Source organism: Mastigoproctus giganteus, chromosome 11 (assembly GCF_048544385.1).
Source record: "Mastigoproctus giganteus isolate SK-2022 chromosome 11, ASM4854438v1, whole genome shotgun sequence".
In the NCBI taxonomy this organism is placed as follows: Eukaryota; Metazoa; Arthropoda; class Arachnida; order Uropygi; family Thelyphonidae; genus Mastigoproctus; species Mastigoproctus giganteus.
The window spans coordinates 116,836,180-116,854,952 of NC_143585.1; the positions used below are offsets into that span (position 1 = coordinate 116,836,180).

Genomic DNA, 18,773 nt, shown 5'->3' on the forward strand with positions numbered 1-18,773 from the left:
GCCGAATATTTCCTGTTACAGGTTGTCACAGAGTTGATGAGGTATTCTCGGTGCGTTGACGTTGAATAGTCCAGGTTTAAAGCCGAATTTTGTCGGCACAGTCAGGTTTGCCACTTCATAACAATGGTGTATTCTTGTGTAGAGCAGCTTCTTGAACAGTAGCTCATAACCGGCAACAGTGCAATTGGGTGATTTGGAGGGGGTTTTTAGAATCAGTTTGATATTACCTGTCTTCCGTTCGGTTGGGAAGGTTCCTGAAGTAAGGCAGGTGTTGTCGACTGAGGGGAGCAGGTCTGTTGTGATGTCCACGACTTTCTTGATGGTGTGGCTCAAGGAGATTCAGGCCCGGGCATTTCCTTTTCTTTATGAGTGCAGAAGCCTGTTGGAGTTCCTCTAAAGTGAATGGTGGTTTAAAGTGGATCTGTAAAATGTGCCGTTCTCTATGCAGATTTGCAACTGCTCCATCAAAATCGAGGTGGCTGGTTCTTGAAAATGGTTTCCGGGATGTTGTGGATTGACTGCTCCCACGACGTGGTCAAAGTGCCCTTTGTGGTAATGACCTCACTCTGGGGGATTTTGTTGGTGGTAACTTTGTATACCACTCCCAAGGGGACAGTTTCTAGAATGAACCCATAAGTGTAAAGTGTGTTATTGTCATACGGCACCAGGGGTTTCCCCCCATCTCAGCGTTGCTTTCATTGTGGGTGAACCAGTTCACTGGGAAATGCCAGAGATTTAAAAGTGTGAGGGACGTTCATGTGTAGTGTCGTGTACCGTTGTTCATCTGGTCATTTCGCTGCTAGACCCCTGCTGAGGCCCACGTTGCCCCACTTACACCCAGTGGAGGCAGACCAGGAACCCAACAGACTCAGTTTTACTCTGGCAGGTCCTGCCACTTACTTTCCTGAGATTTCAGCGACTAGGACCTAAAAAAAATCCATTAGGTTAGTGACGATGCACACACACACATATATATACACATGTGCAATTACATACACATGTATACATACACATATGCATTGGCGTGGGGGTATGATCGCTAAGGTTGTTATGCCGAATTTGGGCTCAAAGGATTTTTGGCACGTTAATTTTTGTTGTGTGGGGCTTTCGTTAGCATAAAGATAGAAGTGGGGGGGAGACAGAAGACTGGGGGTGAGAGACAGAAATATGGGGCCAATAGAGTAGGAAGCCCCAGTTTTCAGTGAGGCATGCCCACCAGAGTAGATGTAGGGTGGCGAGAAGGGGAGGGAGCGAAGGTCGCCCCCCCAAGGATGTGGGAATAAAAGGTGAAGGGGGCTTGAGTGCCCTCTTCAGGTCGTTGTCAGTCTGTTGGCAGTTATGCTGCTTTTTGTCTCTTCTCTGTTTTCAATGTCACTCATGAGGTAATCCCTGTCCTGAGGTAAGTTGTCAGCGTTCCATTTGGTTGAGTCTGGTATCCCGCGAATTTCGATTTTCTGTTTCATCTGGTAGCGTTTCTTGTCAGTCTCTGTGTTGATAGCTGTAGATTGCAATTAGCATTTTCCTCCTAGCGAATAGATCCTGCGTGAAGAGGGAGAGCGCCCTGTATTCTTCCTCTGAGTCCAGGAAGTGGGACTCCAATCCCTTCGGAAGGTATGATTCTTGTTATGAGAATCCCTCTGAGGTCCTCATATTGTGGACATTCATAAGCTATGTGGCTCCAGCTTTCGTTCTCCCCGCATGTACACCTGGGATCGTCGGTAAGACCCAGCCTGAAAAGCTTTTCATTGTAGGGGCCATGTCCTGTTAACAGTGTTGTCATGTGGTACCCTTCCCAGGGTACCACATGACCCCATCGGTGAAGACAGGATATTAGAGCTGGAAAAGGAATTAGAAAATGTTAATTGGAATATCATTGGTTTGGCTGAAACAAGACGAAGAAATGAATCACTTATAAGTTTATTAAGTGGAAATCTGCTGTACACCAATGGAAACAGTGAAAGGAGTGAAGGTGGAGTTGGGTTTCTGGACCATAAAGATTTTAAAAACAAGATTTTGGAATTCAAAAGTACATCACCAAGGGTATCAAGGCTAATATTCAAGATTTCTAAGAGGTACAAGCATAAAGATTATAATGATTTATGCACCAACATCGAGCCATGATGATGAAGAGGTTGAAGAAATGTACACCGAATGTACACTGGGTTTTCTGCTCATCTTCTAGATGAGCAGAAAACCCAGTACACTATTATTATGGGAGACTTCAATGCTAAGGTTGGAAAAAGATAAAACAGCGCAGAAAGGGGAACTATAGGAAATTTTGGAATTGGTGAAAGAAATGAAAGACTTGTGGAATTTGCAAAATCTAAAGGACTGTCAGTAATGAACACTTTTTTTCAAGAAAAGGGTGAACAGAAAGTGGACATGGAAAAGTCCGAATGGATTAACTACTAATGAAATCGACTTCATCCTCACTAACAGAAGATATATTGTGAATGATGTTACCATTCTGAATAAGGTAAATGTTGGAAGTGATCACAGAATGGTAAGATGTACACTTGCTATAGATGTAGGAAAGGAAAGGAAAAAACTGACTCGAGTAAATAATACAAAGATCTTTGAGATAACAGAAGAGGAGAAAAAGCAGTATGTACTGGAACTTAAGAACAAGTTTGAGCTTCTGCAGACTGCTCAGGACCAAGATATCGACGAGGAATATTACAACTTTTTGAAAGTGATAAAGCCCAAGAAAAGTATAGGGAAAAAGAAATCCAAAGAAGAAAAAATTAGTCAAGAAACACTTGTCATGATGAACCGAAGACGACAAATGAAAAGCAAGAAAAACACTCACAGGGAGAAAGTTGAGTATAATGAGTTATGCAAAACCATTAGAAAGAGACTCAAAGAGGACATAAGAAGATTTAACACAAGAAAAGTAGAACAAGCATTAAGGGAAAACAAAGGATTTAAATCAGCGGCCATGAGCAGTAATACAGAAAGACAAATGATACTGAAACTGAAGAATAGCGATGGTGTACTTATAAACAGCAGAGAAGGCATAATCAAATAGCAGAAGACTACTATAGAGAATTATACAAGGAGCGAGGGAATGATGCCAGCAGTGGGGAAGATGGATTGCAAAGTAGCAACACATACGACATACCCGATATTCTTCCTGATGAGGTAGAACATGCATTGAAGAAAATGAAGAATCAGAAAGCCCCAGGGGAAGATGAAGTTACTGTAGAGTTGTTAAAATTGGGAAGAAGAGATATAACACAAAAACTGGCAAGGCTCTGCACAAAGTGCATTCGAAAAGGTGTGACGCCTAAGCAGTGGAATAATGCAATCGTAGTTTTGCTGCATAAGAAAGGAGATAAATCAGAAATTGGAAATTATAGACCAATTAGCTTGTTATCCCACATCTACAAGTTGTTCACAAGGGTCATTACTAACAGATTAGAAAGAATACTTGATGAGAATCAACTGAAAGAGCAAGCTGGCTTTAGGACAGGATTCTCAACTATGGATCACCTTCACGTAATATCACAGCGAATGGAGAAAGCAAATGAATATAAAACACCATTATGCCTGGCATTTGTCGATTATGAAAAGGCATTTGAATCCATACAGCATAAGGCAATGTTTCGGGCACTGGAAAGACAAGGCATTGATACCCCATATATATGATTTTGAAGAAAATATATGAGTGTGCTACCTCGTTTATTAAACTAGACAAAGACAGTAGCAAATTTAAATTGGAGAAAGGAGTTCCACAAGGAGACACAATATCTCCGAAGCTGTTTACTGCTGCCCTTGAGGAAGCTTTTAGAAGATTAGACTGGTCGCAGAAAGGAGTCAATGTGAACAGAGAGTACCTAAACCATTTACGATTTGCAGATGACGTTGTGGTTATAAGCCACAATCCCAAAGAATTAGAGGAAAATCTTAATCAGTTATGCACAGCTAGTAAGGATTTTGGACTAAAGATGAATATAGCTAAAACAAAAGTAATGATGAACAAGTATGCCACAGAAAGGAAATAATGATTGAAGGAGCAGTAATTGAAAAGGTGGAGTCGTATAGTTATCTGGGACAAGTTATTAGCTGTAATAATGATAAATGGCTCAAGAGAAGAAGTTTCAGAGACTGCTGGGAGTCATTGCGGTACAAGTAAACACATGGGTTGTGTTAGGGTAGCCAAGAATAGAAACAGGTGCATGTATACCTGCGTGTACACCAATGCTAGGAGTTTGGTAAATAAATTTGATGAATTTGAGGTATTGCTCAAAACATCAAAGGCAGATATTGTTGGGATATCAGAGACGTGGTGTCACACAGATATAAGGAATGCGGAACTGGAATTTGGGGAATACAATGTGTATAGAAAGGATAGACAGGACAGGAGGGGAGGAGGGGTTATGCTATTAGTTAAGAAACACATAAAGTCCAAGGAAGTGAAGCCAGTCGACATCGATGGACAGGGCAGTGTCGAGTCAGTTTGGTGTGACATAAGTATAGGGAAATCAAAATTGAGAGTAGGAGTGTGCTATAGGCCTAATGACTCTGATGAGTATAATAAGATATTGTACAGGGAAGTACAATAGAGTGGGCCAGTAAATCAGAGAGTCTTATAATGGGGGATTTTAATTTCCCAGATATTGACTGGAATTTGTGGGTTGGTCACTCGCACACTAGCAAGGCTTTTGTGGATTTATTGGATGATTGTTTTCTACATCAGCATGTTCGTGAGGCAACAAGAGGGAGCAATACTCTTGATCTGATTATCAGTAGTGATTCTTCATGCATTAAGAATCTGCAGATAAATGAACCACTAGGTGGCAGTGATCACAGTGTGTTGAAGTGGAATTTACTCAAGGAGGTAACTACCATTAGAGGTAAAGGGAAGGGTTTTTGTTTTCGTAAAGGCGACTATGATGGTCTGAGACAGTATTTAAATTCTATACAGTGGGACCAACTGATGATGTTACCAACAGCAAACTCAAAATGGGAAGCATTCAAGGAACTAATCTTGGAGGCTACCAGGCTTTACATACCAACTAAGAAATATTGTTCAAGGTTTAGGCCTAAATGGTTGTCAGATGAACTAATGAGACATGTGGCAGAGAAGAAAAATGCATGGGATACATACAAATTAATGGGTGACATGGAAGCCTATGATAGAAATAAGTTGGTCTGTAACCAAATCACAAAGGAGATTAGGCAGGCAAAGGCAGACTACGAAAAATCCTTGGCAAAGGATGCAAAGAAAAACAGAAAAGAGTTCTTTACCTATTTAAACTCAAGAAGGAAAGGGATGAATCAGATTGGTCCACTGAATATTGATGGTTCAACAGTTGAGGATCCTGCTCAGGTGGCTAACAATCTAAACGAGTATTTTGCATCTACATTCACGCATGAGGAGTTATTCAGGAAGGAGAATGATGTAGGTAAAGTAAACATTGGCAGTGAGCTGGATGATTTTGTAATAACTGAGAGGAAAGTGGAGGAGAGATTGTTGAGGATAAACATAAAAAAGGCACCTGGGGTGGATGGGATCTATCCAGTTATATTAAAGGAGGCAGCAAAGGAAGTAAGCAAACCCCTAGCCATAATTATGAGAGCTTCTTTGGACTCAGGGAGGTACCCATAGACTGGAGATGTGCAAATGTAACCCCAATTCACAAAGGAGGATCAAAGGCTGACACAAGTAATTATAGACCTGTTAGTTTAACTTCTGTTCCAGGTAAATTAATGGAGGCACTGGTTAAAGAAGCACTGCAGGATCATCTAGACGAGAATTCAGTTATAGCTCAGAACCAAGCATGGTTTTGTTAAGGGCAGGTCTTGCCTGACCAATTTGATTGGATACTATGATGTAGTCACAAAAGAACTGGATGCAGGGAATAACTTTGATATTATATATTTGGATCTTAGAAAGGCTTTGATACTGTTGCACATGGAAGACTGCTGCACAAATTGGAGCAGTGTGGCATTGGAGGCAAATTGCTGCTATGGATAAGGGGGTGGTTGAGGGGGAGAAGACAGAGAGTGGTAATCAATGGACACTGCTCATCGTGGACTAATGTTATTAGTGGAGCCCCTCAGGTTTCAGTGTTGGATCCATTATTGTTTTCTGTATTTATAAATAATATTGATGATGGTATATCAAGCTTAATGTCCAAGTTTGCAGATGATACAAAGGTTGGCAGGGTTGTCAAGGACACTATGCTGCTGCAACAGGATCTGGAAAGGTTGAGCAGATGGGCTGAGAGGTGGCAAATGAAGTTTAACATTGACAAATAGTGGTAAAGAAGACAGATAGTGGTAATCAGTGGACACTGCTCAACGTGGACTAATGTTATTAATGGAGTTCCTCAGGGTTCAGTGTTGGGTCCGTTGTTGTTTTCGGTGTTTATGAATGATATTGATGATGGGATATCAAGTTTAATGTCCAAGTTTGCAGATGATACAAAGGTTGGCAGGGTTGTTAAGGACACCACTGACCCTATGCTGCTGCAACAGGATCTGGAAAGGTTGAACAGATGGGCTGAGAGGTGGCAAATGAAGTTTAACATTGACAAATGTAAAGTACTACATGTGGGAAACAGTAACCCCAGAGCATCGTATCAACTCTGCGGTACTACACTGACAGTGGTGGAGAATGAAAAGGACCTGGGGGTAATTGTGCAGGCAGATATGAAGTTCTCTGAGCAGTGCAGACAAGCTGCAAGAGTAGCTCATGGTGTCTTGTCAATGATATACAGGAATTTTTCTAGCAGGGATAAGGAGGTGATTATTCCCTTGTATAAGGCAATGGTTAGGCCACATCTTGAGTACTGTATACAGGTCTGGAGGCCTCATTTCAAGAAGGATGTAGAGCTGCTGGAACGGTTACAGAGAAGGGCAACAAGATTAGTGAATGGAACAAAGGGTTGCTCTTATGAAGAAAGGCTTAAGTTTTGCAAATTACAGAGTCTGGAGACTAGGGACCGGCGAGATGATCTGATAGAGGTGTATAAGGCTTTGAATGGTTTGAGCATGCTCAATGCCAATGGGATTCTTCATCTTACTCAGAATAATCAGCTCAGAGGGCATAAATTCAAATTGAGGAAGGACGGATGTCGGATAGATATGCGGAAATTTGCCTTTGGCCAGCAGGTGGTTGGTTGGTGGAACCGACTTCCATCACTTGTTGTTGAAGTTGATAACCTAAACAAATTTAAGGCTCAACTGGACAGGTATTTCGAGCGAACGGAGGGGTGAAATGGGAGTGGTGTGTTTTTTTTTGGCTGATGCTGAATAAGCTTGCTTTCTTGCATCATATGCCTCTACTAATGCTAAGAATAAATTTTGGATGGATAGCATTCAGGAAATATAGTCACATACTGAAGAGCAATATCCCAGTTTGTCTGAAACGTAAAATAATGAACCAATGTATACTCCCCACCATGACTTATGGAAGTGAAACTTGGGCACTCACCAAAAGAATGGAAGAGAAGCTGAGAACTACACAACGAAGAATGGAACGAATTATATTGGGAATCACACTGTTAGATAAGACGAGAAACACATGGTTTAGGCAGAACACATAGCTCGAAGACATGATGACAGATGGACTAAGAAAATAACAGAATGGTACCCAAGAGGAGCTAGAAGAAAACCTGGAAGACAAAGGCATTGATGGATAAATGAAATTCACAAGTTTGTGGATAGTAAATGGATGGCCAGTGCTCAAAACAGAAGGAACTGGAAAGTTGCTGGAGAGGCCTTCATCCTGCAGTGGATTGAAAATGGCTGATGATGATGACCCTGGGAAGTATCACACCGGTTGTTTTGGATATATCTTGCGGATGTCCGGTAGGAATTTTTTTTGTAACTTCTCCCTTGGTGGTCTCAGTCCACCTTCTCTGCCAAAGGTTTAGGAGGTGGGTCTGTAACCTGACTTTTTAATTCTTTAGGCAGTTTGCCGGATCAGTCGTGTAGCCCTGGTGGGTGGCAGCCACTCTCCTGGACAGCAGGAACAGCAACCCTGCCTGGATAACCTCCAGGTCCATGGGGAGCACTCCGGCAAGCACCTGCAGTGCTGCAAGCTCGCGTTGTTGTGAGTAATATGGTCCTTTGGATCGTTTCAAGTGTTCTTCTGTTCACAACCATGCCGCTTGGGGAAACTACACCGCTGCTGCATAGGTGATTGCTGGTAGGAAAGTTGTTTTGTAGTATATTGACAGGGTTCTCTTTTTGAGACCTCCGTCTTTCTTTGTGATCCTGGCTACCATCCCAGAGTAGCCCCTAATTTTTCACCGGATGTATTTCAGGTGCTGCTGGAAAGACAAGTTATTATCCAGGATTATGCCTAAGTACTTTAGCTCGCTCGTGAATATTGGGAAGGAGAAAAGAGTCCATCTGTTTGGAATAGGGTCATAGTTCTTATTTCTATGAGGCATTCTAGGATTTTCCACAGTTAGCCAGAAGAGCTATTGGCTGGAAAGAGCAAGGATCTGTTGGCAGTTTGTGGCTTTTTGATAAGGCAGAGGGCAGCTTTCCGGGGCTTTGGAAGAGTCCTTCCGGTAAGCATTGTAAAGTAATAAGATATAGAGCAGCCATCTTAAAGAGATGGAGGATGAAGGCTATATTCAGTTAAGTCCATACCGGGGCACTTCTTGATGTTGACTTTTTTTTAATGGTCTCTGATGTTGCGAGCATGAAGGGTTCAGTTTTATGATCAGAGATGTAATTGGCATTGGCTATCTGTGATAGCAGTATTGTCTCTGGGAGGTCCTCTTCACTGTTGTCAGTTGGGAAAAGTTTGTCCAGTCTCAGATTTACTGAATCATGCCAGTTGATGGTCTAGGAATTATCTTCCACTCTGGAGAAATTGTCTGTATTGAAATTTTTGTCCCTTGCTATCCTGTAGAGGAGCCCCTCAAAGGTTGGAGTTCACAGAGTCACTGAAGAAGTTGGACCAGGTTTCCCTTTTCCTAACTTCTATGGCCTTGGTCGGTGTCCTTGTTCTTTCTAATGTAGTTACTGTGTAGACTTGCAACCTCAGCAGGAGACTTATGCTGATGGCACTTGTTAGTGTTCATTGGCTTGGAAAGTAGCCTTGCATTGTGATGAGGAACCAAACCTCTCAGTAAGGACAATCCCACCTTGAGCACAGTGTCTGCTGCATGGAGAACTATTGGTGCAAGATTGGGAGGTGTGGCCACATCACAAGCACAGGAAACATTTAGTAACTATGGTGAAGGGACAATACCTATGGGAATGACAGTCTAGGAAGTTCCTGCCAATTGACAGTATACTCCTGTACAGCCAAGGAGTAAAACTAATAACTCTGTGAGATTTGTGCTAGATTTGGTAAATCTAAAAGTGGTCTCTTCTTTGACCTCATCCAAGGTATACCTAAAATCTGCAAGGTTCTTATAGTAGAGATCTTGGAGGGCTTCATCATTGGAGTAGACTTTTGGTGTGCTGTATATCAGGGTTAGCCTTTTTGAGGGAGCAACAGACACTCCTGCAGAGCAGAGGAAATTGTGTTAAGGTCCTCTTGAGAATCACTCCGTGATTCTTAATTTCACAGTGATTTTACCTTTATGGTTTTGTGTAGTCTGTCTTCAGGGCATTAGTCATTAGTTCCTTGACGTCAGTGCTCGTTTTAAGCTCAGTTTTCTCTGGCATGAAGGAGCAGGTGTTGCTGTTTCCTGACTGTTGTGGGGGATGGCAAGGGTAGGTCCATTGCAATAGAGTTGGCCTGTGAGAGACCAACTATGACTGCATTGGAGTAGGAGAGAGCAGCATTTGTAGGAACAGTTGCTCCCAGGCCAGGATTGGATTTGAGTCCCGGAATATAGGGAGGTGTCAACTACTTTCTCCAATACCAGTGCTTTTGATTTTAACTCTTCATTTACAGCTTTTAATTTCTTATTTTCAATGAGGAGCTCAGTAGTGAAGGAATACAAATTTTACCAGAACACCAAACCGAATCACCAATGTTGCCTGCAACTTTGGTGATGCGGTTAGCATCACAGTTCAATCGCCAAGCCATCCCATGGCAATGGCTTGGTCAAGAGCAGATGCAGCTAACATGGGAAAAGCAATTTTTTTTTTCTAGACCAGAGATGGGAGTTGAAAGGGAAGATGTTCTCTCAGGAGCATCAACCATCCTGGGATCCGAAGCCCTGTCATGGGACTGAACTTTGTCTGGTGAGTAATACCTGCCTCAGGAAGAACTGTGGCAGGGTTCTCTATGTTCCATTGTTTCATTTGAATTTTTTTTGACAATGAGCTCTCCTTAATGGGTGTTCTAGAGGGTGGTGGGTTCAGGAGATCTGCATCCTCATCACTTGAGGAAGAGGGTCTTATGCACTTTTCCATTAACGTAAAAGGTTTCAGGGATGAAAAACTATGGCAGGGTTCAATCTAATATCTTGAATTATCACTTTACCGCTCTGGGAGATGTTTTGTGTCAAGAAAAAAATAAAAAATACAGCACTAGTATGCAAGGAGCAGTGGAGGTAAAACTAACTTCACTGGCCAACAATAATCAAAAACAGTAATTTGGGCTTTTGTACTTTAGTTCTACCAATTTCCAAGAGTTCCTTCTTCAGCTTCCAGGAGTCACTGCATTTAATGTTCAGGACTAATCTTAAATAAGCACACAGCACAATTAATTCACAATATAAAACCAGTTAAAGTAATTAATGTTAATCACTGCTAATTATGAATATTAATTAGGTAGCATATTGTGCAACTGCCCAGAATGTATACTAATGTCGCAATAGTTCTGTGAGTTTATTACTATTATTATTAGTCATATGGTGCACCAGCCAAAAAAAAAAAAAAAAAAAATTCCTGCATTACCCTGAGAGAGAGAGAGACAGAAGTACAAGGGAACCACCAAGGAATAGAAGAATGACGATATCCAGCTCAGGACCCTAAGTTTGCCAAGCCCAGATGTGACTTCCGTGGTAAGATATTTCAAGTCTCACATAGAACAAGATAAGATGGTGATGCCACGTGGTATCATGCCCAAACAAAGGGCTTTGTTTTTGGTGAGGAGGAAGAAATGGCTACCTTCCGTACGGTCAAATTATGCTACTCACTTCGATATTTTTGAAAATTCCCACTTACTCATAGTTCAGAAATCATGAGTCTTCAATGTAAGAGATGTTCACACTATGTCACTGTTCATACTAAGCCACTATACAAAAATATAACTCCAGAAAGTGCTTTTCATCGACTACGTGACACTTTTGGGAATATTGTAACTACATGGACTCTAGAGATGAATTGGAATACCTCTACTTTGATATGCAGCAAAAGAGCCAGCTGCAAGCACAGCAGCTCAACTTGAAAATGCCTTCCAACCATGCATGTCAGAAAATGTGAATGTACTGGAAGATCTGGGCAATTATTGTGAGAAAATATCATCTGCCAGTGCCTCTGAAACAGAGGTTACAGATGAATTACTACAATACTCTCAGACTTATATGAAAGTAGACATAGAACACAAAGTGAAAAATTATTTTCCCCTGTAACACCGTAGTCTGACTAAAGAAAGGTATCCAAAGACTCGCCAACCACTAAGGAATCAGCTACATGTTTGAAAGAACACATTTTTGAAGAGCACCAAAATCCGCTGTAAACATGTGCTCATTGGTCACCTGGCATTATTACAGATTAGCTTGTACCTGTTATAGTCTTCAGTATTCTTCATCGCTCTGTAACTATCCCATGCTATCTTTTTCTGCCGTTTGACTGGCCAGCTCCACTGTCATCTATTTCGGCATCCTCCTCCTCCTCCTCCTGCAGTATTTTATTGATACAATAAACTGTCGAATAATGGCACATTGAGATCGGATGTATACATGCAGTGCAGAAAAAAGAAAACAGCAAGTCGCATGATTACTTTATTTGTTTGCTCACGGTTTTCAAAGTGACTTCACTACTGATATCACTGTATTACATATATTTTAAATTAAAAACCCCCAATATGACTCCTAAAATTAATAAACCTTATATAGGGAAGAAAAGAACAATGCTGAAGCTTATTGACAAACTTGAAACAATCCAAACCATTACCTTAGCGTCACCCGGAATGTTAATTCATATACCCATGTGTATTATTTTGTAAATTGCATGTGTTCTCTGCTCGATGTGCTGTACAGAAAACGTTTGTGGAGGTAAAATCTTGCTATCTACAGCCAAAACCCACTAACTCCGCCACTGAGTGAAAAAAGCCTATAAAAGTTCCTCGCATCATCAACAGGATTCAAACCCAGGCCTTTTCCACCCGGTGTGGGGAGGATGGTGATGATACCGCCTTGCTACCCACACAGACTAAACAATATTATAAAGAAAATAGAATGGGGCATAAGCAAAGGTGTATTAATGGCAGAATATAACATTGGATCATCAACATGTTTGTTTTTTATTTGGAGTTAATAAAATTGCATTCTTAATCTCTCTGTTTCTTATTGGTCTTATTATTTCTGCATTAAATACATTAAAAATAAAACTTTCTAGATAAGGGAAAAATCAAAATAACGCCACCTCGAATCCCCGAAGGTGCCATTATTCTGAAAGTCTACTGTGTATGCATCCATGGCTTCCATAATTCAAAGGTATTCGCCAGATTCGTAGCACCTTAAACTGTCATAATGTATTAAAACTCGTGCCTTTACCTTTAACTACACAATCTCTTTTTTTCCATCTTCCAACTAACAATTGCATTATCACTCCCTAACAGTGGTTCCTGTAGTTTAAGCCTTTGCTGTCATCCGAGTCGTTAGTAATGACGAGGTCAAGAATATTCTTAGACTTAGTACTTTCTCTATCATGCCAGAACAAATAATAATCATAGTTTATTTAAAAAATTTTCTCTCCATGGGGAGTTTCCCTTCAATCTAGGGTAGATTATAGTCACCCGTAATAAGACATTCAAGCTTGCTTGCCCATTCCATCTGTATGTAGAAACCCTTGTCATATTCACAATCTTCTGGTCTGTAGATTACTTCCACTCTCATCCTTTGCTTCCAACTAATTTGCACCACATAGGTTCTATGCTGAAAGTTGCAACTTCATATTCAACAAAAGCTGTTTTTGCACTCAGGCTGCTTTTGATAAGAGGCTTCTATCTTTCCTAAATACATTGCTCATGTCATAGTGGAATTCATCATCCCCAATTTCTGGATGGCACCGTGTTTCTGTTACCTGTGTTATAATAGCATTAGTTGTCCTAATCAGGAATTCAAATTCAGCCATTTTATAGACAATACTCCTCCCAATACTCTAGACTTATTTAGAACTGAAGGTTTGTAGCCCAAGCTTTACCTTCGCCCTCAATGGAAACACTACTATTCTCAGAACATCTTATCAACATCAGCTGATGTGGCAACAAACAAGATTGAGGTGAATTGCAAGCAACTTTGGCCCATATTATCAGATAAACACAGATCAAAATTACCCTTCTCCCCATTAACGAGCAGTTTCTATGAACTCTTAAGGTATCCTCGATGATACTGGCAAAAATCCTTGCACCACCTCTACAAATAGATTCCTTCTACCTAGAAAATTGGGTCATGCTGATAAAAATTACCCCCCAATCCCAGAGCCCTCATTATCCTTCAAGTCGAGTTAATTTGCAAAGATTTCTGTATATAATTCCTCATATCGTGTCTGGGCAGAATTGCACACACACATTCTGACCGATCTTGCAGTATATTTTTGAGCACAGTTCTACATTTATTCAACAGATGATTGGGTTTTGCATTTTTAATATAGTTAGTTTAACAAGTATAATAATGCTGCCTTTTCCTCCCTTAAAATCTGACAATATGTTGGTAACATCATCCTGACAAACCCACTCTGGTTCTGGACCACCTATCTTTATTACAAAAAAAATATTTCCCGTTTTCCTGACAATAAAAAAAAAAAGTAAAGTGCAGCCATTATCAACCCACTGCAGGATGGAAGCCTCCTCAACAATTCACGCTGAGGGAAATGGACCATAATCTGCCACGCTGGTCCAGTGCGGGTTGGCAGATCAATCATATTCAGCAGTCAGGGGCTTGAACCCCGGTCTACTCAAAGAGCGTGTGCTACTGCACTCCCGCTCCTGCCCACTCGGCTAGGGAGTGTGATTCCTGACAATATTGCCTCTCAAAGAACTGGGTCACCTTCAACCAGAGCAGTCTGCGCTCGAGTGTCCTTTTCTGGGACCCGAATCGGTGGTGTATCACTTAGCAGGTACAAGGTCCCCGATGAGTTAGCTGTTAGATTTGTTTCTAGGATGAGGACTTGTTTCGGATGTTGACTCAAATAAGCATTAGCAGGGGAAAATGATGGAAGGCAGCAAGCTTATACAGCATAAGCAAAAAAGACACCTTCCATTTCAACTATTCATTTCCTCCAACAGTTTGTCTAGTTATTCCTTAAATTTATTTAAATTATCAACTTCCACAAGAACAGTGGAAGTTTTTTATAACAGTCAACTATGCATTATCTAAAGGCAAACACATCTATTGAGCAACCATACTCCCTCAAATTCTTCTTGAAATACAAATACACCAAGTTCTAATTTGAGATCAGTACACTATTTCCATTGGTAGCACAGAAAAGAATCATCAGTTGAACTAGGCCTGTCTACTAGACCAGCCATAGAATACATGCAACAGGCTATACAAACAAAAAAGTCGGGACTTACACTGAAAATACCTGCAGGCATTTCTGTTTTAGTCCTGATATCCTTGAACTTTGTATTGGATCTTGTAGCAATCATTATTTAAATAAAATTTGAACTTTAGAAAGATTTCAAAGATTAAATTTACAATATGTTATAGAATTTATGTTAAATCATTATTAAATACATTTAATAATTTTACAGTTCATAGATAATAGAGAATAGTTAATAGATATACATTACATGCACATGGTTCATTTATATTGGATCCGATTTTCTAGAGCAGATATAGGTTTATACCTATATCTGCTCTAGAAAATCGGATCCATGGTTGCATTTCATGCATATTTAGCCTAATGGTGCTGACTAATAATTTTATGTTGTTAGTGGCAATGTTGTAGTAATGGAAAATGATGTAAGAAAGCAAAATTATATAGCATCAGCCAAAAAAAAAAAAAAAACTCCACCCATTTGTGCTCTCCAAGAATTTGTCTAGTTCTGCCTTGAATTTGTTCAACCCATCCATCAGGCAATACTAGGTGGTAGATGACTCTCAACTGGAGCAGTACCACCACTTTGCTTATTTGAGGCTTGAAGTGGTGGAACCCCTTTTAGTCTCCAAAGCAAAACTCCAGCAACCCCTATTTCTTCCATCACACAGCATTATTGATGTAATGATGGACATCATGGTGAAATCCTATCTTCCCTACATTTCGAGGGTACACCATTAAAATGGAGACATGGAGATTGTGTATAGGGACTTTGTCTTCCCCACCTTTTACTTCTGAATACAATGAATTGTCAAAATAATAGAACAAATTTTATCTGCAAAAATATCTAAACCTCCCAAAAATTTCCTGTATGCAATATGTAAATTTGAATTCCTGTCTCACTGCATTTTAAACATTAACTGAAAAATTTATTTCCTAGCCATCCACATATTATTGGGGTCCACTGTGTAAAACTAATATCCAAGAATGGTTGGGTTTTCAGTGAAATTCATCCAAAGTCTAGATTTAATCTTGCATTTAATTTCCACAGACTTGAACTGTTGTTTGATTTAGGTAAGTATTTCAACTTAAAATAAACAGCCTGAGGAAGTCAGCTGTTTCCCACTGGAAGATCAGAAAGTTGGATCAGTTTCCAAACTGTTGGAAGAGATCCCTCCTTGTTTTGTCATTGTGAAAGCACTACTAAATAAGTATTAAGAAACTGTCATGGCATTTTTGTAGAATCATGATCCTAACCTTGTGTATATCTCTGCTATCATTCATAGTGTATACAGCCTCCACCTGCAAGAAATGAATGGGCAGAACTGTTTGGAACCACACCTTTGTCAATTATCCTGTAAAACGCTCTGCAATTTCTCTTTATAATTTTTTCTAAGCTTAAGTATGTTTAGACATACCCAAAATTTTCCATGTGTTCAAATTCTCTTTATTATTAGTTTTTGTGAAAATTAATCTGTTGCTAATGTTATGCCTAAGAAATTTATATCAGTAAAGAAATATAAATTGATATTTATAAGCGGTTAGGCTGACATTGCTATTTATCATTACCCATTTTCCCCCTTTTTATTTTTAGGAAGAAGAAAGTAAAAGGAAAAGAATGCTGACTTCAGATGGAGAACCATCTAAATCCAAAAAGCGAAGGACTCGTATGGAGGAGATTTAGACCTAAGACTGTTGTTTTTTATTATAAATATCAGAAAGGAAGATATAATTATCATGATATCATTGATAGGATTTATGATAACATTCATAACATTCCAACTTAATGTACGAAGCATATTTTTAGAGCATTCCTGTTAACTACATGCATTTCATGTTTGAGAAACTGTTTTCAGGAAGCAGCCCCATCATAAGCATGAAATAAAGTGGTATCAAACCCATTTCTATTATATACAGTTGTATAAATAATTTCTTTAATTTTCAAAAAAATATTTTATTGTTAATAAATATAAATGCATCCTCTTTTCTGCAATGCTCTACTTTACAGAGCATGGCCACCTCTAATACCTACTTTTTGAAACTTCTGGCTCTGTGGTATCTGAAGATGACGAGAAAAACTTTTGCAGCTGGCCATGCAGTTCCTCAATTTCTAATATTCAATGAGTGTTTCAACGTGATCATATAGAAACACACGTTGAGTACCAGAGGAGGGGTACCATATTGTTAATGTGCTTTACAACAATCATCCCATATGCTATGTTTTGTTGATATGCTGTTAACATAAAAATGACAATATCGCTTGACCAGTGTTAATAGCATGTTCATCATTTCCATTCTCATGTAGCAAGTTACTTGTTTCAGAATAGTGATGATTTGTATTTGAACTAATTTTGTTTCCCTTGGAAAAATTTTTGCCAAATTTTTTTATCTCCTCCATCAGGTCACATGCCAGACAGCTCTACATGGAGATATATAATTTGCGGGAGCCTATTATATGAAAAGACATATTACACTTTACATCACATTTATACATATAAATTACTATTCAGTTTGCTGATAGCAAGGGCATAAGTTTAACTCAAGTATTTTCTCCTGAACTAAAACAAATTGGGGGAAAATGTTTAAGGAGCCCAGCAAAGGAATTGCATTACTAAAGCCCAGATATTCAGACAAGCTCCATAAATTCCCGTTTTCCCTATTTTTGTAAAAAAAAAAAAAAAGTGCCTATTGCAACATTTTGTTAAATAGGGCACCTTTTCCTGTTGTAAATTCCAGTGATGTCTTGAAGCATTTGATAGAAATAGGAAATTTATATCAATGAGCAAATATACCAGTTGCCATAAGTGTCCAAGTTATTGTGTTCTGATTTGAACTTATTGTGATGTTATTGTGATTTATTGTGATTTGAAGTTATTGTGATGTTTTACTTCTTATAAAGTCAAATTTTTTGCTTTCCAAAAACTAAGAAAAGTATGGGATAAATGGATTATATTTCTCTTGAATTGTTCTTATTTGCCACAATTTCATACCAAAAACAATTACTGTTTATTACTTTAGTCCAAAACCTTTTACAATATTTCATTTGCTGTAGAAAAGCAACAATCAATGTTTTGTTCAAAGTTCTTTAAACTATAGGCTGGATAATTTACTTAATAGTAAGATAATGATATGTTACCTCTTCCCAAAAGAGTGTTATTTATAAGGTGGAAATTACACAAAGGAACACATTCCAAGTGAAAGTACATTATGAAATAATTAAATATTCTCTTTCTTGGTAATTCTCTTCTATTTCTTAGTCTTGTTTGCTTTCTCTCTCTGAGGCTAACTCAAATTTTTTTGGCTAGTTCAGCAAAAGCTTCAGGCTTCCTTGCACCATATGGCTAATAATAATTATCTGTACCATCTCACTCATCTTTTACAGATACCGTCAAAATTCATTAGATTTCTATTGACAAGGTAGTCAATGAAGTAGGAAGATATGTTGCTAATGTAATTGTTGGACCCACCGAATTCAATAAACCCTCTAAATCAGGGGTCGCGAAATCATGGCATGCATACAAATTTATTGGGGAATTCAGACGTACTGATGAAATTGTAACAAAATCGTGTAATTAAATGTTTTGAATATCGCCTTTGCAAGGGTAAGATTTCGTAGTTACGGGGATGCATATGTATATTGTAATATCAGTATCCAACTTATTTTTCGTTACAGTTTTTCCCATACGTACTATTTCTTTCATTGTGTTGATTCGCCAAATAAAATATCCAGACCTGTTTCCATCTCTGCATAGCCTCATGATATCCTGACTCGCTAAACTTGTAAAGGCATAAAACTGAGAAACGCATATTGCTATAACTAATTTATCCAGTTTTAGTAATGGAGTTGAATGTTTTTTCTTTTTCCCCTAATCTCGTTTGAGTGTTAGTGATAATAAAAATTTACTCTTTACGTGAATGTCATGATCATATTTACAGTCATTTGCAAAAATTTAAGATTAACCGTTAGCTTTCAGTACAAATTGAAAGAAAATACAGCTTTAGAGGCAGTTTAAAAAAAAAAAATTCTTCTTCATTAATTTCCATATATATTTTAATTGCTATTTGCCCATTACAGATTGTCAGCTCAACCAGTAAAGAAAAAAGTTCAAATGAAGAGGGAAGTATGAGAGAATTTCAAAAAT

General features: G+C 39.1%; 1 protein-coding gene across 1 annotated transcript in view; it reads left to right on the forward strand.

Annotated features, from left to right (window-relative positions):
* The window catches only part of LOC150078372 (bromodomain-containing protein 8-like), a 159,922-nt gene extending 143,415 nt beyond the window's left edge, over positions 1-16,507 (forward strand). Inside the window, exon 6 of the mRNA XM_090384944.1 lies at positions 16,226-16,507. Within this exon, the coding sequence (XP_090241070.1) occupies positions 16,226-16,315 (90 nt within the window). The 3' untranslated portion in view covers positions 16,316-16,507. The remainder of the gene's footprint in view (positions 1-16,225) is intronic.
* Positions 16,508-18,773: the final 2,266 nt, after the last annotated feature.